This window comes from Impatiens glandulifera, chromosome 6 (assembly GCF_907164915.1).
Source record: "Impatiens glandulifera chromosome 6, dImpGla2.1, whole genome shotgun sequence".
NCBI lineage: Eukaryota > Viridiplantae > Streptophyta > Magnoliopsida > Ericales > Balsaminaceae > Impatiens > Impatiens glandulifera.
Window position 1 is genome coordinate 1,874,901 of NC_061867.1, and position 24,763 is coordinate 1,899,663.

Genomic DNA, 24,763 nt, shown 5'->3' on the forward strand with positions numbered 1-24,763 from the left:
AATAATAAAATAAAATATTACACATTAAATTGAAATAACATTCAAAATCTGAAAACTAACACAAATAAATTAATTCAAACATTCAGTAATAAGATTTCAAATTTCTAAACTAGTACATTCATTTTATTTTAAAAACAATTTATTAAAAATAATATTATTAATCTACGTACAAATTCATTCCTATTAAAATTAAGAGCATAATATATAATTTTTTAAATATTAAAATATATTATAATCATTAGTTATTATTATTTTTAATTTAAATTTTTACTACAATACATATCTTAATACTTTTACCATTTCAATTATATGCCTTAAATATTATTAAAAAGTAATATATGAAATGTCAACTCATCAAAACGTTTTTGTGAATTTTATTAACAAGTAGTATCAACAAGTTTGATAATATATATTTAAGAGCAGCTTGTTTAATGTGATTTATTTATATTAAATATAAAAAGACCATAATAAATCAGTAATGAGATGTTGAGAGTGTGGGACCATTACTTCCTTAATCCTAAATATTATGTTTTTAGTTCTAAATCATATATATGTCCCATTAATTTCTTCTTGTGATTTGAGCTAGTTGTTAAGCATATTATATATATATATATATTAATAATGTTTATTTTATAAAAAAAAAAAAACAAATGATATAGAGTTGAAAGACCAATACCTAATTTGATGAAAGAGTTTTTGGAATAAAATTTAATTTTTATCTCAAAACTAAAATATTTTATCAATCAATAAATCAAATAATTTTATCATTTAAATATCAAAATTACAAAATTACCATTTAATTTTATCCTCTTTCTCTAAATCATCGTTCTCTTACCTAAACCATATCCTCTAATGTCAAAAGACAAATTAATCTTCAAATTTTAAAAACTAATTTTTTATACTTTTTATAAAATAATGTTTTTTTTTTTTTGATAAAACTGAAATAAAACCCATTTTTTTCCCTTAAACAAAACCTGTGTCACTCCACCTAATTAACAATAATAATATTTATAATTGGATCAATAGTCAAATTGAAATTGATTTCTGTAGGTAATAATGTCAATTAATATTTTTTTTCTTCAATTTGTTTTATTGTTAAAAATGAGATTTTGTTAAAGATTTTAAACTCATTAATTTAATATTTACATAATATTTATAAATAAATAATTAATTAATATCAGTAATTTAACTATAAAATTTTAAATTAATATATATTTAAAACCTTCTCTTTGCTAAGAATGAGTAGTTAAATGAATGACATAAATTATTTATTTAACTATGAGTATCACCAAATTGTAAGATTTAAAAGAAGATGTTGAAATCTCAATTAATCACGATTAGATCCTTTATTAAATATTTAATAATAAATAATTATTTAATTTCAAACTATATATCAATAACAATTAGTATATAAAATTAATTTAAGAAAAAAAAAATTAGAAAAAAATTTAAAAGATATGAATATATATTAAGTTTTTTTAAAATAAATAGTATTTTAATTAATTAATTAATTAAATAAATTTCATTATAAAAAAAATATTGTTGAATTATGTGTAATTCTAAAATATTTAAATCAATCATATATATTATTGAAACTTAAGAAAGACAGAGAAAGTGAACATAGCCAAATATGGAGTCCAAATTCATGGAATGAAGTAAGATACAGTGGTCTAGCAATCAGGTGATAAGGGAAATTTGATGAAATGGCCCCCATAACAGGGGAAATTCCAAAAAGGGCCCCCGCCTACTAAAGTTGGCAAAAAGGGCCCTTTTGCCCCGCGAAATGTCGGAAATACCCCTTCGGCGCCATTTCTTACGCTCAAAGACGCGAATTACCAATCACGCGATTCATCTAAATCGCGTGAGTTCATCACCGCGATTTAGATGAAACGCGTGATTTGTAATTCGCGTTTTTAAATGTACGCGATTTACCATGCACGCGATTTAATCTAAATCGCGGTGATGAACTCACGCGATTTAGATTAAATCGCGTCCATGGTAAATCGCGTCTTTAGTCTTATATATAATTTTCAGGCCCTAATTTAAAACAAAACCTCCCCGATTCTCCCTCCCACTCCGACTGCGGCCGACTTTCCATTCTCACATCCATCAAGATCATCGTTCCTCAACATCAGCGTTCCTCAACATCATTGTTCCTCAACATCATCGTTCCTCAACATCTTCGAGATCCTTCCAACATCATCGTTCTTCAACATCATCAGGTCAGTTTAGGGCTTAGGGTTTAGACTTAGGTTTTGATGTATATTTACCGTTTATATTCATGGATATGGATGTATTTAGGGTTAAAGGATTGGTTTTGATGTATATTATGCCGTTTCCTATGTATATCGAAGTATTTAGGTTTAGGGTTAGGTTTTGATGTATATTTACCGTTTATATTCATGGATATTGGTGTATTTAGGGGTAAAGGTTTGGTTTTGATGTATATTATGCCGTTTCCTATGTATATCGAAGTATTTGGGTTTAGGGTTAGGTTTCGATGTATATTCTGCCATTTATATGGATGTATTTAGGTTTAGGGTTTGGTTTTGATGTATATTATGCTGTTTATAATGGATATTGATGTATTTAGGTTTAGGGTTAGGTTTTGATGTATATTTTGCCATTTATATTGATAGATATTATAGTATTTATGTTTAGGGTTAGGTTTCGATGTATATTCTGCCATTCATATTCATGGATATTGTTGTATTTAGGGTTTAAGGTTTGGTTTTCCTATATATACTGATTGATTGTTGATTTTCAATTACATGAATATTGTATGGTTAGCTATTGATGTATATTCTGCTGTTTATAATGATGGATATTGTAGTATTTAGATCAGGAGCTGCCGTGTGGTTTTCTCAGTTCGTTCAACAAAATGGTATGTATTAAAATGGTTGTTAATAAAATTGTTTTCTCAGTTCGTTCAACTCTTTTTTTTTTATAATATGCAGGCAACAAACACTGTTATGACCTTATGTCCCAATCAATTATCACCTGAAAATAATGTATGTTCTATTCTCTCTACTATGTCCATATTAACTAGTTTTGTATGTAATAACCATTATATTATTGTTTTACACAGTTGTTGATAGTTGAATTTGCTCGCACTTTTGGTGCAAGGGTGTCTCCGAAGTGGAGAGAAGATGTAACTCATGTTATTGCTTACACTGATCCCAATGGTGCATGCGGCCGAACTCAAAAAGTATTGAAGGCAATTCTGAACGGGAAATGGGTCCTTACTATTGATTGTGAGTCTCTGTTAACAAGATTATTTTCATACATATGTCTGTTAAATTAGATTAAAAATTATTTTCATACACATTTGTTTAGGGATAAAATCATCATTGGAAACCGAAAACTGTGTTGATGAGGAACCTTATGAGGTTAAACATGATAATCATGGAGCCCAAGGTGGTCCTAGAAAAGGCAGACTTCTGTTGTTGAATAATGTGAGTTTGGTATTATTCCTCCTATCTGTACTTTTTCTTTTTTTGCATGATAACTGAAATTATCTTCTTTGTTGGTTTTTCAGCGTTCGAAACTGTTCGACGGTTACATTTTTATATTTGTAGGGAATTTCAACACACTTTACAAACAGGATCTCATTGAGTTAATAGTTGCTGGAGGTGGTACTATTAAAGAATCGGATAATCCAGATTATCCATTTGCTGAGCCAAGGGATGCGAAAACTATAATAGTATACTTCGAGATAGACAGCAGGTATCGATCAATTGAAAAGGATTTTGATGTTCTCCCCGACAATTGGCTTTTTGAGACAGCGGCTGCTTTGTCAAGCATATTGGATGAACATGTTGTTCCTCATACAAAGTTGCTTCAATCTGTTGCTGCTTGTGATTTGCAGCATTTGCTTACTTAATTTGGAGTTGTTTAGACTTACTGTTCTTCTTCTATTTATGGCTTATTTATGATATTTATGATATTTATGGTTTATAACAATACTTAATTTGGATATTTATGATTTATGGTGGTTTATATTACTGAATATTCTTCTATTTATGCTTTATTACTTATGTTAACAATATCATAACTTATCCTCATAACTCACGCGTATTGTGTATAATCAAACAACAAGGAACAATGTTGTTATTCGCCACATAACTCAAACAACAAGGAACAATGTTGTTATTCACGCATATTCTCCACATAACTCAAACAACAAGGAACAAGGAACAATGTTGCTATTCACGTGTTTCATCTAAAACGCGTGAATAAACTCACGCGTTTTAGATGAAACGCGTGAATGCATTTCACATTAAAACGCGTGAGTTTATTCACGTGTTTTAGATGAAACACGTGAATGCATTTCACAATAAAACGCGTGAGTTTATTCACGCGTTTTAGATGAAACACGTGAATAACAATTCACGTCTTTCATCGTATATATTATTTTTGTGCCCTAATTTATAACAAAACCACGAATCCTTAATTTCCCCTTCTCTCTTCTCTCGCTTTCGCCACTCCGACTCGACCCTCCCCTGAAGAACTCGACCACGAGCAGCAGCAGCGGACGACTACGACGACACCACGATACCCTGAAGAACCCGACCACGAGCAGCAGCAGCTTACCCACTACTCTTCGTTCTCAAAATGGGTATGTTTATGTAATATTTAAAATGCTATTCAAATAAGGGTAATTTGTGGATGATTGAAATGATTTGATTACGTAAACACTCTTAGTTATCATTACTAAGAGAGTAAGAGAGATGAAAGATTCAGATAGAAGAAATGAATTGAATTGAAAGGAAGAATAATATCTGAAATTGTTTATCATCAAACCCTAACCTGTACTTCTATGGCTTGTTTCTTATATATTGAACCTTGGCTTATTTATTAACAATGATGATAAATTTTGAACTTGATAGAGTATAAAGCTGGGTATATATATGGTTTTGGTATAAACAGTCTTTACTCAATCATATTTCTCTTTCAGTTAGTTCATTTACACTTAACAATTGTTATATGTTATTATTTGTTAGTACTGATAGACTTGATTTCATTAGAGTCTTGTAAGAAACAAAGTTTGTTCAATTTGAATACTTATTTGAAGATGTTATTTAGTTGGTGTCTATTTACTTGTATGTGTTGTACCCTTGACTAAATTCTCAATTTACCTATCATCATCCTATGGTTAACACAATAATTATAGCTTTAATATAATATAGAGAGGGTTTAGGATTAGGATTTGTTGTCTCTGTAGCTGCTACTTTCTTATTTAAAGTTGTTTTTGATAGACAAAATGATTATGTACAAAAGATATATTTTCTTAATTAACATAATATATTATTGTATTATCTTTCAGATTAAAATTTGGAGGCTTTTAAAATCCAAACTTAGAATAACTAAAAATGAACTTTATTTGATAGTAATTCTGTTATTTTTGTTGTGCTTAATTTATGGTAATGTTGTTGAACTTTTTTGAATTCTTGTGATGTTGTTGAACTGTTTTCAATTCTTGTGATGTTGAACTGTTTTCAATTGCAGCTCAAGTACCTGTACTTCTTTACTTTGATGGAGAGTGGAAAACTACGGACGATCTTACTCATTTTTCTGCAAAGTCAAACAGCGGTATGATTGTTCCCCAAAATTCTACTTATGCCCAATTAGTTGATCAAATTTATTCTGCTACCGATGTTGACAAATCTAGATATGATTTATTGCTTCAAGCCAAGTATAATGCTCCTGGCATGATTGCCAAATTTTCTTATATAACTGATATAAAAAAAGATGTGGATGTGGAGTTCTTTTTACATGAAGCAGTTTCAGTCCACAACCGCACTCCATTGTGTGTATCCTTAGTAGAGAAGTCACTACCAACTCAAGAAAGTGTAGCTGTTCCAGAAATTGATGACCCCGACGTCTTCCCGATGCAGCGTGAGGTTTTCTTTGAAAATGACATTGAAGATGAACATTTGCGTCTGAATGTGGGGGATGATGCTGATGATGATTGGGTTCCTATTACCCAACCTAGTAGTTCTGATTGGGTTCCTAGTACCAATCCAAATCCAAGCGGTTCTTGGGTTCCTAGTACACAACAAAACAATGTTGTTGTTCGTACTCAACCAAGCTGCAGTGAATGGGTTGCTAGTAACATACCAAGTAGTGAAAATCCTTTACATGAGGCAGTAAGTACCGGAATCGGATTGGAAGTCAGTTCTTTGTTTGAGAATAAAAAAGAACTTCAGCTGAGGTTATATAAATATGCCATGACTAATCATTTTGAATTCAAAGTGTTGAAGTCAAAAAAAGAACTTTGGGTTGTGAAATGTTTGGATAAGAATTGCAAGTGGAGACTGCGTGCTGTCAGAGTAAATTCCTCGGAAATGTTTGAGATTCGTAAATTCGTAAAAGATCATACCTGTTCAATTGTGACGAGGCAAGAGAATCAAAGGCCAGCACCAGCATGGGTGTTTGGGGAATGCATGAAGATCAAGTACATGGACCATCACCATGACCACATGCCCAAGAAAATAATGGAAGACATACAGACTACTTATGGAATAAAGTTGTCTTATAATAAGGCTTGGCGGTCTAGAGAAAAGGCCCTAATGGCGGTGCGAGGAACTGTAGAAGATTCTTACGGTAAATTGCCATCATACCTGTACATGTTGGAGAAGAACAATCCGGGTACCATAACAGACATCCAGACGGATGAGCACGGTCATTTCAGGTATATGTTCATGTCCTTAGGCTGCTCAATTAGGGGTTTCAAAAACTGTTGTCGTCCAGTATTGTGCGTCGATGCCAGTTTTCTTAAGCACAAGGTTGGAGGTCAGCTATTGGTGGCGATAGCATTAGATGCGAATGAACAACTCTATCCTGTTGCATTCGGCGTTGTTGATTCTGAAAATAACAACTCCTGGACTTATTTCATGCAAAAACTTAGAGATGCAATTGGATTGGTTGATGATCTCGTGTTTGTATCTGATAGACACCCAAGCATCGCCAATGCCTTGTGTGCTGTTTTTCCAGAAGCTGACCACGGTGCGTGCACATATCATATCAAGATGAATATTATGGCCAAATTCAAAACCGATCACTGCCACGCCGAGTTTGGTTTGGCTTCTCAAGCATACACAATCTTGAAGTTTAATCAGCATTTTGACAAGATCAATGCTAAGGACCCTCGTATTGCTATGTATTTGGCAGATATTGGGTTTGAGAGATGGAGTCGTGCATTTTTTCCGGGTAAACGATACAATCAAATGACAAGTAATTACGCTGAGAGCTTCAATAGTCAAAGTAGGGAAGCTAGAAAGTATCCCATATCAATCTTAGCTGATTATTTAAGATTCACATTACAAGATTGGTTTAACAGTCGAAGAGAAAAAGCTTCCAATCACAATGAACGTTTATCTTTTTATTATGAAAAGTTCTTACGTGATCAAGCTGAGAAGGCCAGATTATATAACGTTCATCCACTTAACCGTTTCGAGTTTTATGTCCATGACGGTGAATCTGATTATAAAGTTGACTTGAGAGGAATGAGTTGTAGTTGTAGGGTATTTGATGTATCTGGTCTTCCTTGCACTCATGCCCTGGCTGCTTCACGTACCCATAGATTGGATGCCTATGAGTTCTGCTCAAGGTTTACTTTAGATTATTTGCTATTGAATTTATCTAACTAACTTTATTTCTCACATGTTCAATTGTCATGTTTCAGGTATTACTCAAGTGAAATGTGGGTCAATGCTTACGCGGAAACAATATATCCAGTTTGTCATGAAGAGTATTGGGATATTCCAGAACATATCAAGCAACGAGTGTGCCTTAAACCACCTGTTAAGGTTAAGAAAGGGCGTCCTCAAACAAAGCGTAGGTCATCCCAAGGTGAAATTCGTAAGGTGCCGAGAAGATGTAGCTCATGTGGTGGTCAGGGTCACAACAGGGCAACATGCAAATCAGTAATGCCTGCACCCTCTACTGCAAGAGCTGCAAGAGCATCATCATCTCAGCCGCCATCATCTCAGCCACAAACATGAATATTGTCTGTGCAATTTTGAATATTGTCTGTGCAATTTTGAATATTGTATACTGATTATTGTTGTTGGTTTTCGAATATTGTATGCTGATTGATTGTTGTTGGTTTTCGAATATTGTATGGTGATTGAAATTTGTATACAGATATTTCCATACAGGTTGGCCATACAGTGAGTGACTCACGCATATATATTGCACAATGCTAATTCACGTGTATTGTAATGTAATTCACGTGTATAATTCACGTGTATTGTAATGTAATTCACGTGTATTGTAATATTACAATACGCGTGAGTTATATTGTAATACACGTGAGTTATGAATCACGCGTAATACAATACACGTGAATTATATTTCAACCACGTGAATTATATTGGGATATTCCAGAACATAATACACGTAATACACGTGTTTATATAAGTCACGTGAATTATATTACAACCACGTGAATTATATTGGTATATTCCAGAACACAATACACGTAATACACGTGTTTATATAATTCACGTGAATTATATTACAATACACGTGAATTTTATGATACCTATTACAACCACGTTAAATATATAAACACGTGAATTTTATGATACCTATTACCACGTGAATTATATTACAATACACGTGAAATAATTCAGTGTTTACAAAACAATATACAACAATAATTCAGTGTTTACAAAACAATATACAACAATAATTCAGTGTTTACAAAACAATATACAACAATAATTCAGTGTTTACAACTTCATGGCTCTAAAATCTGGTGGTACAACCTGACTGCCCACTTTTCTCTATATACTTGCATATTCTTTGATATGCAATTTTCTAGACCAAGTTTAGCAGTCAGGTACTCTAAATACATTAATACAAAAACGCCACAGTCCCCACTCCATTCTGCTTTTGGTACTTCAGGGTGTGGGATTCTATGAAATCTAAAAGTTTCATTTATCATGTTAGGATACCTGACCATTTCAACTTCAGACATTGCTTTATGAAGGAAGGGCGGCAACAACTCACAAATGGCTTTCATGTATTTTCCTAATTCTTCATCATTGAAAATTGTCTGATCGCAATCATAAACATCAATTCTCCATTCTTGCAATCGAATAACACACAGTACCCAGTGTACGTTGTTGAGGTTGAGGGGGAAGTAAATAACATCAACACTGCTCCAACCGGGCATATGTTTATCTTCTCTACCCCAGTGGTAGTGGTAAAAGACGTCAGAGAAAGTATGGCCTTCTGGTTTTTCTGGATCAACCGAGTCAGCAACAAAATCGTCATAGTATGAAGTAACCAAAGGGCCAAACTGGCAATCTAAGATGGTGAAATCCTCCGGGTACGACTTAGGGTAGGCGACTGCTCTTGCTCTTAGCAGACAAATTGCTGCATTCATCTCCACATCAGTTAGCCACCTATTTAACCTCAGAATTGTAGTGAAGAACTTAAGGTCTCCAGCACCATCAGGGAGTTGAACATCTTTAAATTTAGGCCCTTTCGCAAATTCTTTCCTGAACTCTTTCTTCAGTTGCTCATTACAAGTCGACATAGGATCGACAACAATCGTCTTCTTTCTTGGCCGAGGGACGACGTAGGGACTAAGTACAGCTTTCGACGCCGTCCTCTTTCTCTTAAATAGGATGTGGGATGCATCTTCCAGTACCACCACATCCTCATCTATCCGCTTGTCCTCCTTCTTCTCTACCTTCTTCTGCACAACGAAATGATCGTCCACCTTCTTCTGCACCACCCTCCTACCCCTCTGCACCCCCTTCCTACCCCTCTGCACCCCCTTCCTACCCCTCTGCACCCCCTTCCTACCCCTCTTCACAACGAAATCATCGTCCACCTACAAAGAAATCATTGAATTAGGCAACAAAAGTCTTCAATTAGTCCAAATGCAAGAATTGCATACCTCATCTTCATTATCCTCCACCCTCTGCACCACCCTCCTACCCCTCTGCACCCCCTTCCTACCCCTCTGCACAACGAAATCCTCTTCCACCTCCTCTTCCACCTTCTCTTCAACCTTCTCTTCAACATCATCTTCCACCTGCTTCTCCACCTGCTCCTCCACCTGCTCCTCCACCTGCTCCTCCACCTTCTCCTCCAAATTCCCAACATTCTCCATTTCCTACAAAAACCAGAAAAGCCCTTCAATTAGTCCAAAGGCAAGAAATAGGCAAAGTGCGCGAATTGCACCAAATGCATGAAATGCATACCTCGGTATTGTGTTCCCCATCTTCAACTGTCTTCTCCATTTCCAACAAAAGCCCATCCTACAAAAACCAGAAAAGCCCTTCAATTAGTCCAAAGGCAAGAAATAGGCAAAGTGCGCGAATTGCACCAAATGCATGAAATGCATACCTCGATATTGTGTTCCCCATCTTCAACTGTCTTCTCCATTTCCAACAAAAGCCCATCCTACAAAAACCAGAAAAGCCCTTCAATTAGTCCAAAGGCAAGAAATAGGCAAAGTGCGCGAATTGCACCAAATGCATGAAATGCATACCTCGGTATTGTGTTCCCCATCTTCAACTGTCTTCTCCATTTCCAACAAAAGTCCATCCTACAAAAACCAGAAAAGCCCTTCAATTAGTCCAAAGGCAAGAAATAGACAAAGTGCGCGAATTGCACCAAATGCATGAAATGCATACCTCGGTATTGTGTTCCCCATCTTCAACTGTCTTCTCCATTTCCAAATTCCCAACATTCTCCATTTCCTACAATAAACAGAAAAGCCCTTCAATTAGTCCAAATGCAAGAAATAGGAAAAGTGCGCGAATTGCACCAAATGCAAGAAATGCATACCTCGAAATTTTTTTGCCCATCTTCAACTGTCTTCTCCTCCAAATTCCCAACATTCTCCATCTCCAACAACGGCCCATCCTACAAAAACATGAAAAACGCTTCAATTAGTCCAAATGCAAGAAATATGAAAAGTGCGCGAATTGCACCAAATGGAAGAAATGCATACCTCGAAATTTTTTTCCACATCTTCAACTGTCTGCTCTTCATTTTCATTGTCCTCCCCCTCCCCAACAGTGTTCTTCTCCAAGAGACCAACAATGTCTTTTTCCTGTCCATCCTACAATAAACAGAAAAGCCCTTCAATTAGTCCAAATGCAAGAATTAGGAAAAGTGCGCGAATTGCACCAAATGCAAGAAATGCATACCTCGAAATTTTTTTGCCCATCTTCAACTGTCTGCTCTTCATTGCCATTGTCCTCCCCCTCCCCAACAGTGGTTTTCTCCAAGAGACCAACAATGTCTTTTTCCTGTCCATCCTACAATAAACAGAAAAGCCCTTCAATTAGTCCAAATGCAAGAATTAGGAAAAGTGCGCGAATTGCACCAAATGCAAGAAATGCATACCTCAGTATTTTTAACACCATCTTCAACTGTCTTCTCTTCATTTTCATTGTCCTCCTCAACAATTTTTTTCTCCACAAGCCCAACATTGTCTTCCTCCTGTCCATCCTACAATAAACAGAAAAGCCTTCAATAAGTCGAAATGCAAAAAATGCACCAATTATACAAATGCAAGGAAATGCAAGAAATACATACCTCAACTTCATTATCCTCCACAAGCCCAACATTGTCTTTCTCCAAAATCAGCACATCATTGTCTTCCTCTTGTCCATCCTACAATAAACAGAAAAGCCTTCAATTAGTCAAAATGCAAGAAATGCACCAATTATCCAAATTCAAGGAAATACAAGAAATACATACCTCAACTTCATTCTCCTCCACAAGCACAGCATTGTCTTTCTCCAAAATCACCACATCATTGTCCTCAGTGTTCACCACATCATTCTCCCCTTGCTGTAGTTGCTTTAACATCCGTTTAATGAGAATTATGTCATCTCTCATTTCGGTTTTGATGAGCCTTATTTCATTTCTGATTTCAGTTTTGAAGAGAGTCAGTTGGTTTCTCATTACAGTTTTGAATTCATTTAACTCCTTCGAAAGTTGATCCAATCTACATCTATCGTGGGGAGTTGTTGCTGTTGGAGTTGGGGGAGAGGATTCTTCGTCTTCGTCTTCTTCTTCTTCTTCGTCTTTTCTACTCGTGGCGCTCTCGACAGAATAAGAGCTGCTGGTGCTGGTGCTGGGGGTAGGGTTGCGGGTTCTTCTTCTTGTGGAAGGTTTGGCTTTGGCTGGAGTAATTTGTCTTTTCTTCCTCATGACAGTTTTTTTATGAGGAACTCCATCGTCAATATCTCCAAATTTCCTCTTTCTGCAGTCAAGATCAAAAAAGACATCATAAACATTACCTCCCATATCTTCAAAGTCATCCCCAGCATATAAGATCTTCTCTTCTTCAGACAATTCCATTTGCTTAACAATCGTGCCTTGCAGGGCAGTTTGAAGATCAGAGGCAGTGCTCTTCCTCTTTGATTTGTACTGTATTATTCTTGGGCAGACAGGCTCTTCAGTTTGAAGCGTCGTTTTAATTGCAAGATTGGGGACAAAAGTTTGGATCACCTCATAAGTCCACACTTGTAAGGCTAGTGCGAACCCATATACGGTATAAGAAACATCGACATCTTTTTCTTTGTCTTTGTTCTTCTTCCCCGAGGCGGCATCCTTCTTCTGCAGATACAGCTTCCTGTAGCGATCAAGGTCTCTGGTCAAACCCTTCATGGTTGCTCTAAAGGCCACCTTTCCCCATGGAAAATTGAGGAAGGTGTCGATGTCATCGACCATGCTGAAGAGTTTCATATTTATTATCCTCCTCGGGTCAAGGGCAAAGAGATAATGGGAAACAAGGTATACCAGCCCCAATTTCCATGCATCTTCCCTATCAGAGCAGGACAGGAATTTTGAATGAAGGTCTGCTATTCTAATAAGTGGAATACGTTTAAAATATTTAAGAACCAAAGTTGGAGATTCTTCAACCTGGTTGAAAATTGTTTGCTCAGTAGGGAATCTCCCAAAATTGAGACCTGTAACCAATGCAAACTCCCTCATCCCGAAGCACAGCTCTTCTCCATTCACAAGGAACTTCATCTCCATAGAATTTGAGCTGGACTTCCTGAGGAGCATGTGGTGTATAATCATTCCTGAGAAACGCAGTAACGGGTGCCCTTTGAATAAGAATCTGAATTGGGTTTCCTCTACCCTTTCAGTTAGATTCATCTTGGCAAACTTGGCAGCAATATTTCCCATATTGGTTTTCCAGGATACCCTCCCAGCAAACTCGGGTATTGTAGTGGACTCCATCTACAAAACAAGGAAGAAGATGGGATCACCATGATAATTAGCAAAACAAAATAAGTATTTAATTAAATAGTAAGACCAACAACAAAAATGGAACAGAATAAATCATGACAGAAAATAGTTTGGTCCAGTTCAATCATAGCATCTAGTGTATAGATGCACATATATATTCCCGAGTCATCCACTCATCAAAAAGGATTTTACAATCAATGTATTCAATATAAGAACACTCATCTAGATGCAGCCTCCAATTAAACATATTAACACTTGATCAACTTTTAGAAATGCATTCAATCAAGGTAAAAGTGAAAGATATATTTGCTTCCTATAGCAAGTGCAATATGGTCCAAGAAAGTGAACATACAGTGTGGATCATTTATGGCTTTTGATTCAGCACGGCAAATTAGGAGCACGTGTTGACTAAATTTCTTGATATAACATCGAAACCTGTCTCATTGGCATTCTAATAAGGTGCAGTAAAGCAGCAAAAGTTAAACCCTAACCCTAAATACCATTTCTTCACAAGCACATAACAAACACGAAACCTGTCTCATTGGCATTCTATTAAGGTGCAGTAAAGCAGCAAAAGTTAAACCCTAACCCTAAATACCATTTCTTCACAAGCACATAACAAAAACGGAAATGTCATTTCTTAAACGAGAAATGAATGAATAAGCGTGAAATGTATGCATGCAGAATAAGAACACTGATACAATACTCGTCATATACCCTAAAAGCATTTACACACATAAACGAAACCAGAACCAAACCCTAAACCCTAAATACATCAATATAAATCAATATAAACGGAATAATACACATCAAAACCTAACCCTAACTCTTAAGCCCTAAACTCACCGGAATATGTCAAAAAGACGGTGGAAAGACGATGATGTCGAATAGACGGTGGAAAGTCGAAGATGTTGGACGAGGAACGATGTTGAGGAACGATGATCTTGATCGATGTTGAAGGAAGTCGGCAGTTGAGAAGACGTGGTTTTGGAAGTCGGAGTGGGAGGGAGAATCGGGGAGGTTTTGTTTTAAATTAGGGCCGAAAAATTATATATACGACTAAAGACGCGATTTACCATGGACGCGATTTAATCTGAATCGCGTGAGTTCATCACCGCGATTTAGATTAAATCGCGTGCATGGTAAATCGCGTACATTTAAAAACGCGAATTACCAATCACGCGTTTCATCTAAATCGCGGTGATGAACTCACGCGATTTAGATGAATCGCGTGATTGGTAATTCGCGTCTTTGAGCGTAAGAAATGGCGCCGAAGGGGTATTTCCGACATTTCGCGGGGCAAAAGGGCCCTTTTTGCCAACTTTAGTAGGCGGGGGCCCTTTTTGGAATTTCCCCTGTTATGGGTGCCATTTCATCAAATTTCCCGGTGATAATACCCTAGGCGGCTAATTCCATCTTCAGCGCCAAGAATATAAAACTGAAGCGGTTTCTTTTATCCGCCATTTTTCTCTCTCTATAATTTCATCTTCATGCCGGCGCCTTCAAAAACCTATACCATCTCCCTTCGTTCTGAATCAAATTCAAGGTAAAATCATTCTAAATGCTCGTATTTGTCACTTTTTGTAATTATTTGTCTCGTTTTGATGTTTTCATCGTTTGTTTCGATTCGTCTGCTTCTCATTCGAATAATTTGATTGTGCGTGCGTTTGCAGCTGTTCGTTTTTGTGAATCTCTCGGATTTCGTCTCTGGATCTGTGGTAAGTAAGTACGTTCTTGTGTTTGATGATCTGAATCTAGGTTTTGTATAGAGGTTGTACATGTGAGAAACAGATACTATGTGATTTTATCGACGGTTGTTCCTTTGTTCCTTCTACCTTTTTACTTCCGGTCATAATGTGAAGTCTCTTACTAAAATGTTTTATACATCTGTTAGGGACACAGTTCTGAGATTGATCTATGTAGACAATTATACAGTTTGTGCAAATAATTTTCAAATACTGTGAAGTTTGGATCAAAATTGTTGTTTACAGTGGATTTAAGTGAGTTGAGCTTGGTTTCTAGCTCAAGTACCTGAACATAACGTGGATTAGTGATGAGAGTATGGAATTAACATGTTGAAATGCAAATGAGTTTCTTGGTTTGAATTTCTATGGTATTTGGGTTAGAGGAAGGAGTAGAAGTTATTTTTTAACCTCAAACCTGTAGTTCAATTTTGAAGATCTGTTGCAACACTGCTAATATATGGATTAATATGCAGGATGATGTCTGGAACTATCAAGTTCTGATGGTTCTTTATTTCATTGGTGATTTCTTCTGATAATCTGAAGTTCTGTTTAAACATCTATAGAGAATGGATCGGTGTGATACTTCTGGATTTGTTAGTGGGGGTAGGTTGTTTTCTTTCCTGGACCTCTAACCCTAGTTAGTTCTGTTTCAAGTTTTGGTCAAACCCGGAAGTCAGGCAGGCTGTTCTTTTGGTAGAAGCTAATAAGGGTGTTGCTTTGTCACTATCGGTTATGGATATCAAACTGCAGGATTCAGCTTTTGTTGCAAACTCTTCCCAAAATGCATTCAAGAATCTGGGCAATTCTGTTCATTTAGAACCTAAACCATCTGATTCATTAGATTGTTCACTTCCGTTCTTCATTTCTTCAAGGGGTATGAAACGGAAGAGAAACTTGATTGATGCAGGCCATAATGTAGGACTGTTTCTTGGACTTGGACAGTCTTCTGGCTCTTCAACAATATCCTCTACTTTGTCTTGGGCGAAAGAAAGTGACGTGAAGTCTTCAATGGAGCTTGATCTCAATTTCTCCCTACATCTAGGCAACAACAACAACAAGGAGAAATTATCCAATCCAAAGACATTTCCTAGCTATTTGCAGCCAAAGGTTGATCTCATGTTAAGCATGTCCACTGGACCATCTGAATCTGATGTTAGTGCAGTCCATACGAGCTCTTCACCCATCGAAAGTTCAATGAGGATCTCACAACTAGTTACAAAACCGAAAAGATCAGTCACCTGTACTTCCGGGATCTCACAATCGAAAGTATCAAACGAGACACGTAGTATAAGTAGTAATAGTAGTACTAAAGCATGTAAGTTCGAGGGATGTGGAAAGGGGGCAAGAGGCGCTTCCGGTCTTTGCATCGCACATGGAGGCGGTCGCAGATGTCAGAAACTCGGTTGTCTTAAGGGAGCAGAGGGTAGAACTGTTTTTTGCAAAGCCCATGGAGGCGGCAGGAGATGTGAGTACCTCGGATGCACCAAGAGCGCTGAGGGCCGAACTGATTTCTGCATTGCCCACGGTGGTGGGCGGAGGTGTAACCGCGACAACTGCTCTCGAGCTGCCCGAGGCAAGTCGGGGTTCTGCATTCGCCACGGAGGCGGAAAGAGATGCCGAGAGGAGAACTGCACGAAGAGTGCGGAAGGACTCTCGGGTCTCTGCATATCGCACGGGGGAGGCCGTCGTTGCCAGTTCTCCGACTGCACGAAAGGAGCTCAGGGCAGCACGATGTTTTGCAAGGCGCATGGGGGAGGGAAGAGGTGTACGTTTTTTGGGTGTAATAAAGGGGCCGAAGGTAGTACCCCGTTTTGCAAAGGACACGGTGGTGGGAAAAGATGTAGTTTTCGATGGGGGGATGTTTGTTGTCCGAAGAGTGTTCACGGGGGTACGCTATTATGCGTGGCTCATGGAGGTGGTAAGAGGTGTGCGGTAGTCGAGTGTACTAAGAGTGCGCGTGGTCGGACAGATTATTGCGTTCGACACGGTGGAGGGAAGCGGTGCCAATCCGAAGGGTGTGGGAAGAGTGCTCAGGGTAGTACTGATTTCTGTAAGGCTCATGGTGGCGGTAAGAGGTGTTGCTGGGGGGAGGTTGGTTCGGGACTTTGTAACTCGTATGCTAGGAATAAGGGTGGGCTTTGTGGGGCTCACGCTGGTTTGGTCCATGACAAACGGGTTCATGGCAGTGGTGGGAGCCTCGATTCTATCATGGTTCACAATTCGAAGGCCCAATGGATGGGGGTTAAGAGTTGTGGTGTGTTGGTTCCGGAAGGAAGGGTGCATGGGGGGAGCCTAATGGCTTTGCTTTCGGGAAGTGGTTCCCATATTAATATGGAGAAGAAAGTTAGCTCACTCAATTGAATAATTAATTGGTATATATAGTTTTGGGGGTATATTTATGTAGAAATAAGGGATTAATTATGTGTGTTATTGAAATTGTAAACTTCATTATTATTCATGTCCAATATTTCTTTGTATATAAACAATTATGCATGGTTGTTGTGTTTGCTTAGGCTTCTTTCTTTTTATAAAACTTAATATATATATATAAATAAATAAAATTTAATTTTGTATAATTGACCACAATTTGACTAATTAATTTGTATGTATCTAGAATTTAAATTTTTAAATGAGCCAATACTTAAGTTTAACTGACTTGTTTAATACTGGAGGATGGTGAAGTTTTTTTGATCCTGAAAATAAATAATATTTTATTTATTTATTTTATATTAAAATTCAAATGTAAAATAAATATTTTTTAAAAAAAATATTTAAAAGTTTAATTTAAGTTTAAAATTTATTAAGTCTAGCCAATCTTGTATTGTAAATAGCAAATTTTAGTTTAGTTAGCTACAAAAATATTTAATCAAGTGAAGTTGTTCAAACTGACTTAAGTTTGTATTTGAGCTTCTAAGTTATATATACATATTTCAATTTAATAAAAATTATTTCTTTATTAAAATATATACAGAACAAATGGGATTGAATTAAGTAATTAAAATTGATAATTTACTAAAAGAAAAATTGGAAAAATTATCTCGTTATTCCAGAATCGCCGGTCTCTCTCTCTCTCTCTCTCTCCTTTCCTCAGAAATCGCAAACTCTGCAACTGAAATCACCACCACGAGATTTTGGATCAGTCGCCAGAAAGCGTTCAACAACTGATTCTAGTTATTCCTCTGATCGCCTTCTCTCACGCTCACATACTATGCAACAATATGCATATCATTTTCTCGTTCATCACTCAAGATCTCGACGAGCATCGTTTTAGATACAATCACTGACAGCTTTTCACGAACCGCCATGGTATTCTTCTTTCATAAACCTAGATTTCATCTTAATTCATCTGTTCATCTGTTTTATTACATTTGTTAGATCGGAAATGGAATCTGAAACTGTTTGTTTGTTGTGGATTAGACATTTATTGATAGAATTTGTAGATATATATATATAATTTAGATGTAATTAGCATGTCTAACGTAAATCATGGCCTTAGGGATCTGAAATAGTTCTAGTGGAGCTCCTCTATGTAGCGTTTGACAATAAGTTCAGTTCGTTTTAAATTATTATCAGATGCATTTGATGAAATGAAACCTTGGCGATCTAATGCTTGTTTTCTTGGAATCCTAGTTGTTTTTAGTCATGTTATTGATCAGGTTTCAATTATCAATGTTTTGTTACTTTCAGAGGCTAGTTTGGGAGTTTATGAATTCCACTTTTGGAAGCAGGATCGGGATCGAATAAATTTGTTCTGTTAGTTTTAAGTACTATTCAAATGAATAGGCATTTTAAATGTTTTCCATTTGTTGACTTGTCCTTTTGCTTGTAAATTTGAAAGCAAACTTGCTAGCTGATCTTGACAAACGAAATTGTATGTCATACTTGGCCAAGTGAGAAGGCCTTGGAGAAACTAGACCAAACCAGAAATATGAGATTACTTTGTGTTCTTTCAAATGCTACACCGATTTCAAAATGGCGTAATTTTTTTTGTAATTGTGGTTGTTGAATTCCGTTCTTCATTGTTGTCGTTCTTCATTGTTCAAGCTTGATTCAAATAACTCATGTCCGTTTTTTCCCTTTTTTGAAGTTTTTTAATGAAATGACGTTAAGTCGTTGTTCCAAAAAATAAAAAACAGTTAATAAACATGACTTGTGCAACAGTTGAGAGATTTAGCGTATCTTTATTAGAATAAGGTGTTTCAAAATTCAAAGTTTATCTTAGATGCCTATTGGTTCCTTGTATGGTTAAGTGGTTTTCCCTACATACATTACTTATTAGTTATTGCAACACTGAGAAACCTTTATGTTAAAGCCAGGTTGTTAAATTTACGGGGTTAACATTTTAGGACACTTTGAAGTTACTGAAGATTTCTTAATATGTTCAGAAGAAATTTGTAGTAAAAGTATCATGAATACCTTGATGCTAACATTTTGGTTGGTTGATTGTGGCAGGTGGAAAATAAAAATCAAGGGAAGCATGTTCTTCTTTTAGCATATCAGAGTTTTCGCTTAGTGCATGGAGACTTGAGCACTTCCCCTCTTTATGTTTATATAAGTACATTTACTGGGAGGTTATATAACCATCAAACTGAAGATGTTGTATTTGGAGTGTTCTCCTTGATCTTTTGGACTCTCACCATTCTTCTACTTTTCAAGTATGTTTTGTTTATGTTAACCGCAGATGATAATGGAGAAGGTAAGGCCTGACCAAAAAAATTGGAGATTTTCTGCAAGTTTTTTTTTTATCTGCGATATTGCTCTGAAGCATAGGTTTTTTATTTGTTCAGGGGGACCTTTTGCATTATACTCTCTACTTTGCAGGCATGGAAAATTCAGTTTGCTTAGTAATTATCAAGCAGTGGATGAAGAGATCACGTCATATCAAATTTCAAGAGACACAAGTGGGAATGTTTCGACTTCTCAATTTAAGAGGTTCATTGAGCAGCATAAATCAATGAAGACTTGTTTACTTGTGATGGTATTATTTGGGGCTTCCTTGTTGCTCTGTGATGGTGTCCTGACCCCAGCTATTTCTGGTAATGGCACTGTCTTCGTCTTTTTTATCTTCTCAATATTACCAAGATCATATTCTTCTATGTAAATTGTTTTGCACCAAACCAAACAATGATCACTTGTAACCTGACTTTTGCAGTGCTGGCATCCGTTGAAGGTCTCCGTGCTCATGATTCCAGTTTTCAAAGCGGTAAATAGATTTTTTTATTTCATTTTTTAGTTGTTCAATTTTCCTGATTGGTGGGGGTTGCTCTGGGCCTTGTTTGGAATCACTCCTAGATAGGTAATCACCCTTCTCTCTAGTCTCTAGGAGTGATTCTTCATCAAATCAACTCCAAACAAGGCTCAATAAAGTTGAAAATTATGATGCTTTAATAGGGAAAGAGAAAATATGTTAGTAACTTGGATAAGGTAAAACAAGATATGATCACCAAAATGTTGTGCAATTGGGGTTTTCTATGTGCAATTGAGAACAGGGTTGATGAGAAAAGATGGAAAATGAAGCACGATCTTGTTGAGTTTGGATGTGTATTTTACTAATCAATCCAGGCATTGTATTGGGGATTTAAAAAAAAAAATTCTTCTTTTACTAATTAATAAATTTTAAAATATGCCTTGTTAAGTTGTAAGATCCCATCAAAATTATGATTATAATTTTCAAATAATCCCAAACATAAACAACTCCAATGATCTTAAGATGCAATGGTTACTCTAATGAGAATTCTGTAGTTTTACAACGTTGAAAAAAGAAGTGGCTGACAAAACTTTTGACAGAGAAGGCAAAAATATCGTTATCCAAGAAATATGAATGTGACAATTTTCGACTACAAAAGAATGAGAGAAACAAAAAAAAGTAGTCATGGGTTCTCCAGTGAGGAGTTTCTTTTGAGTTTAGTATCCAACACTTTCAAATGTTCTGCAGGTTGGATAGTTTTTATTTCTTGTGCAATATTAGTTGGACTCTTTGCGATGCAACATCGTGGAACATTCCGAGTAGCGTTTCTGTTTGCCCCTATTGTGCTCCTTTGGTTGCTTGTTATTGCCGCTCTTGGGCTTTACAACGTTATCAAGTGGAATCCAAAAATATATCTTGCCTTTTCTCCTGTGTACATCTACAAGTTCTTTAAGGAAACAGGATTAGATGGTTGGCTTTCTCTGGGAGGAATAATCCTTTGCATTACGGGTAAGTCTCGCAGTTGCAACAGAGTTGGCATCACTTAATTACTCATTCTGATTGTAGTTTAATTGAATCCTTTTCTTGTTGTCCACAGGTAGTGGAGCTATGTTTACTAACCTTGGTCATTTCACAGCTGCTTCCATTAGGGTAGGTGAAATTTTCTTTTAGTTATGTGTTCAATTATACTCTTGGCTTTATAGCTGATGTGAATTCTGAAGAGTCGTATCTGTTTGCAGGTTTCATTTTCTTTTGTTGTTTACCCGTGTCTGGTGCTTCAGTACATGGGGCAGGCTGCATATATTACGAAGAATTATTCTAAAATATCTTCATCCTTTTATTCATCAGTTCCAGGTATATATATTCTTTTTTTTACTCATCACAATTGCTTCTAAAGATGTCAATGTTTGGTAGTATGCTATGCTGCAGTATTCTTATATTTCATATTCAGTTTGAGTTCCCACTTCCCACTTAAATTTCGGCACTAACAAACAGTAATCCATAGTTAGATTTAGAATTTCAATGTCCAGATATAATAGTTAAGGGTGCGTTTGACAAAACTGGAAATTTAGTGCTCAAATTTTGAATACTGGATTTTAAGTGTCGACTAAAAATAAAATATTGAATAAACCAAATAAGTACTTCATGCATAAGTTGATTTAATAAAATGTGGAATTAAACACTATTTTACTCTTATAGGAACTTAATCTGATTAATTTACAATGGTTTAAGATGTTTTTTTTACACTTTATTATATTACCGAGTTAAGTCATTCAAATTTTACCAAATTAATTCAGATTTTCTAATTTAATTTAAGCTGAATTTAAATAATTTAGTAATTTTAGATGGAACACTTAATTATTTAGATTAAGCTATGAAACACTGCCTTAAGTTAAGTAGCGAAATTTGCGATGAGACCAAAATTGCTTAAACAGTTCTCCATAGTATTTTTTTTTTTAATTTAAGAATCTAGCCCCTATTTCAACTCAAGGCGTTCTTAGTATGCGCGACTCTATAGTATATTATCAAATAAAAGAATTGTCTTTTGGTTTACTAAACTAGTCTTTTCAATGTCCAGATCCCTTTTTTTGGCCAGTTTTTGTTGTGGCAAATCTAGCTGCTATCATCACTTGTCAGGCTGTCATCTCCTCAACATTCTCAATCGTGAAGCAATGCAACGCCTTCAGTTGTTTCCCCCGAGTGAAAGTTGTGCAGAAAGAAAGATGGATGGACGACCAAATCTACATTCCAGAAATGAACTGGATCCTCATGATTCTCAGTGTGATTATCTTAATCGGTTTTCAAAAGACAACACTCCTAGCCAATGCTTACGGTAAAAACCACGATCCTTATCCCTTACTGGTCTTATTTCGATCCTTTTTCTTACGCGTAATTCATTGCAGGGATTGCATGCATTGTTGATGCTTTCGTGACAACACTTCTAGTCTCGTTAGTCATAATCTTCGTCAGGCAGAAGAACTTCATTTACTCCGTCCTCTTCTTACTATTCTTCGGATCACTCGAAACAATCTATTTACTGTCATCTTTCGCGAAAATTCCCCTAGGCGGTTGGGTCTCATTCGTATTATCATTCTTCTTCCTAACGATTATGCTTGTTTGGCATTATGGCACAAAGAGGAAATATCTATATGATCTCCAAAACAAACTATCTATGAGATGGGTCCTCGGTTTAGGCCCCAGCCTCGGGATCGTTAGGGTTCCTGGAATCTGCCTAATCTATACCGAAATGGTAACCGGAGTTCCCGCATTATTCTCCCATTTCATGACGAACGTGCCCGCAATTCAACAAGTGATAATATTCATAACGGTGAAATCGGTTCCGATTCCTTACGTCTCCCCGAAAGAGCGTTACCTAATCGGAAGAATCGGGCCAAAAACGTACCGAATGTATCGTTGCATCGTTCGTTACGGTTACCAAGACGTGCATAAAGACGACGACAGTTTCGAGAATCATCTCGTGCTGAGTATATCAGAGTTCATTCGGTTGGAGGCGGAAGGAAGCGTTCATGGAATACCGGGGGAGAGGTTTGGGATGCGATTGGTTATGTCTGAGGCAGCTATCGGAGAGAGCAGTGGCGGGAATAGTTATAACAGGAGGTTGCAGAAAACGACGACGGTTACGAATGGTAAGTCTGCTGCATTGTTGAAATTGCAGGAATCGTATGAGCAGGAATCTGCGCAGTTGGTGCAGAGGAAAAGGAATGGGACGGTTAGGTCATCGGCTCAAATGAACCATTTGCATCCGCAAGTTAGAGATGAATTGAACGAGCTTATGGAGGCTAGGGACGGTGGATTGACTTATATAATGGGGTATACGCATATGAAGGTGAAGAGGAATTCGACGGTTATGAAGAAGTTTGTGATCGATATTGCGTATTCGTTTTTGAGGAAGAATTGTAGGGCGCCCGCGGTTACTTTGAGTATTCCTCATATAAGTTTGATTGGTGTGGGGATGAATTATCATGTTTAAAGTCAAGTTTTGAATTGGTTTTTGCCAACATTAATTTGGTGGGAATATATTGTTGAAGGAATATATTGTTTACCATTAAGTGTAGTCATGAAGAAAATGTGAATCTGATTGTATTTTTTTTGGGGGTGATTTGTAAGGATTAAATTTATTGATATGTGAAAGATGTTTGTAATTAATTATAGTGACTATTTTTATTTTTATTTTTATTTTTTTTTGTGTGTGTGTGTGTGTGTGTTTTTAGGTGATTTTTTAGTATATTTTATATAGAATGATTTATAGTGTTTGTATTTTAATTTAAAATTCACAAATAGTATTATTAATATACATTAATATACATGATGATGAGGTTTTATTTCTTTATAATATATATATTTTACTAGGTTAAAATTTTATTTTATTATTTTTAGCCTATATGAGATTCTAGGTCGAGTCTGACAAAGAGCAAGTTTTACTCGTTTAGTTAAATTCGTTGAGTAGATTTGCGGGTTATGTGTTTAACCTATGTGAATTAGTCGCACTCTGAAAGAAATGCGGGCTAAAAATGTACTAGTAATAGTGTTTAATGTTTAATGAGAATTGAATTAACTATTTTTAATTTTTTAGGAATATTTTTATTATTTAATTTTAAAATAATATTTATAAATTTATTTTAAAAAAATATTATTTATTCAAATATAATAAATTTTGTAATTGAATTCTTTTTAGTGTTATTTATTTATTATTATTTAAATTTATTTTATACTTAATAATTATATAATGAAATGAGTATTGTTTAAGGAAAAAATAATTGTCCTTATATAACATTCAATGGTGACGTATCTATTGTTCAATAGTCAACATGTCATGTTAAAATAATTATTTGGATTTGAGAAATTAAATACAACTTTTTTTTATTAACTTATATGTTTACACAAATAAATTTAAACAAATTGTTCAAAATGAAAATTTACTTATTATTTATAATTTAAATAATAATAAATAAATGACGTTGAATTGTGTTAAATCATGAACTCACTCAGTTTTGATAATTTAATTTAAATAATAAAAAAAATGAGAAATTATTGAATTGTGATTAAGTTATTAACTCACCTTGTTATAATAATT

General features: G+C 35.8%; 2 protein-coding genes across 2 annotated transcripts; both read left to right on the plus strand.

Moving 5' to 3' along the window:
• Positions 1-14,677: 14,677 nt before the first annotated feature.
• Positions 14,678-17,494, plus strand: LOC124942811 (probable WRKY transcription factor 19). The gene is made up of 3 exons (XM_047483368.1): positions 14,678-14,782; positions 14,910-14,954; positions 15,455-17,494. The coding sequence occupies exon 3, from the start codon at positions 15,714-15,716 to the stop codon at positions 17,340-17,342; it is 1,629 nt and encodes a 542-aa protein (XP_047339324.1). The 5' UTR covers positions 14,678-14,782; positions 14,910-14,954; positions 15,455-15,713; the 3' UTR covers positions 17,343-17,494.
• A 517-nt stretch (positions 17,495-18,011) lies between these two features.
• Positions 18,012-24,024, plus strand: LOC124941309 (potassium transporter 7-like). The gene is made up of 9 exons (XM_047481610.1): positions 18,012-18,287; positions 19,434-19,677; positions 19,769-20,017; positions 20,134-20,184; positions 20,917-21,177; positions 21,266-21,318; positions 21,408-21,522; positions 22,247-22,501; positions 22,572-24,024. Exons 1-9 carry the CDS (start codon positions 18,285-18,287, stop codon positions 23,657-23,659), a joined length of 2,319 nt encoding a protein of 772 aa, XP_047337566.1. The 5' UTR covers positions 18,012-18,284; the 3' UTR covers positions 23,660-24,024.
• The last annotated feature ends 739 nt before the right edge of the window (positions 24,025-24,763 follow it).

Bases quoted from the DNA above. Each gene is read 5' to 3' on its own strand.
- LOC124942811 (XM_047483368.1), top strand. From the start codon at position 15,714: ATGGATATCAAACTGCAGGATTCAGCTTTTGTTGCAAACTCTTCCCAA.
- LOC124941309 (XM_047481610.1), top strand. The intron at 21,319-21,407 runs GTAGGTGAAATT...ATCTGTTTGCAG, and splicing joins TCACAGCTGCTTCCATTAGG to GTTTCATTTTCTTTTGTTGT. The intron at 22,502-22,571 runs GTAAAAACCACG...AATTCATTGCAG, and splicing joins ACTCCTAGCCAATGCTTACG to GGATTGCATGCATTGTTGAT.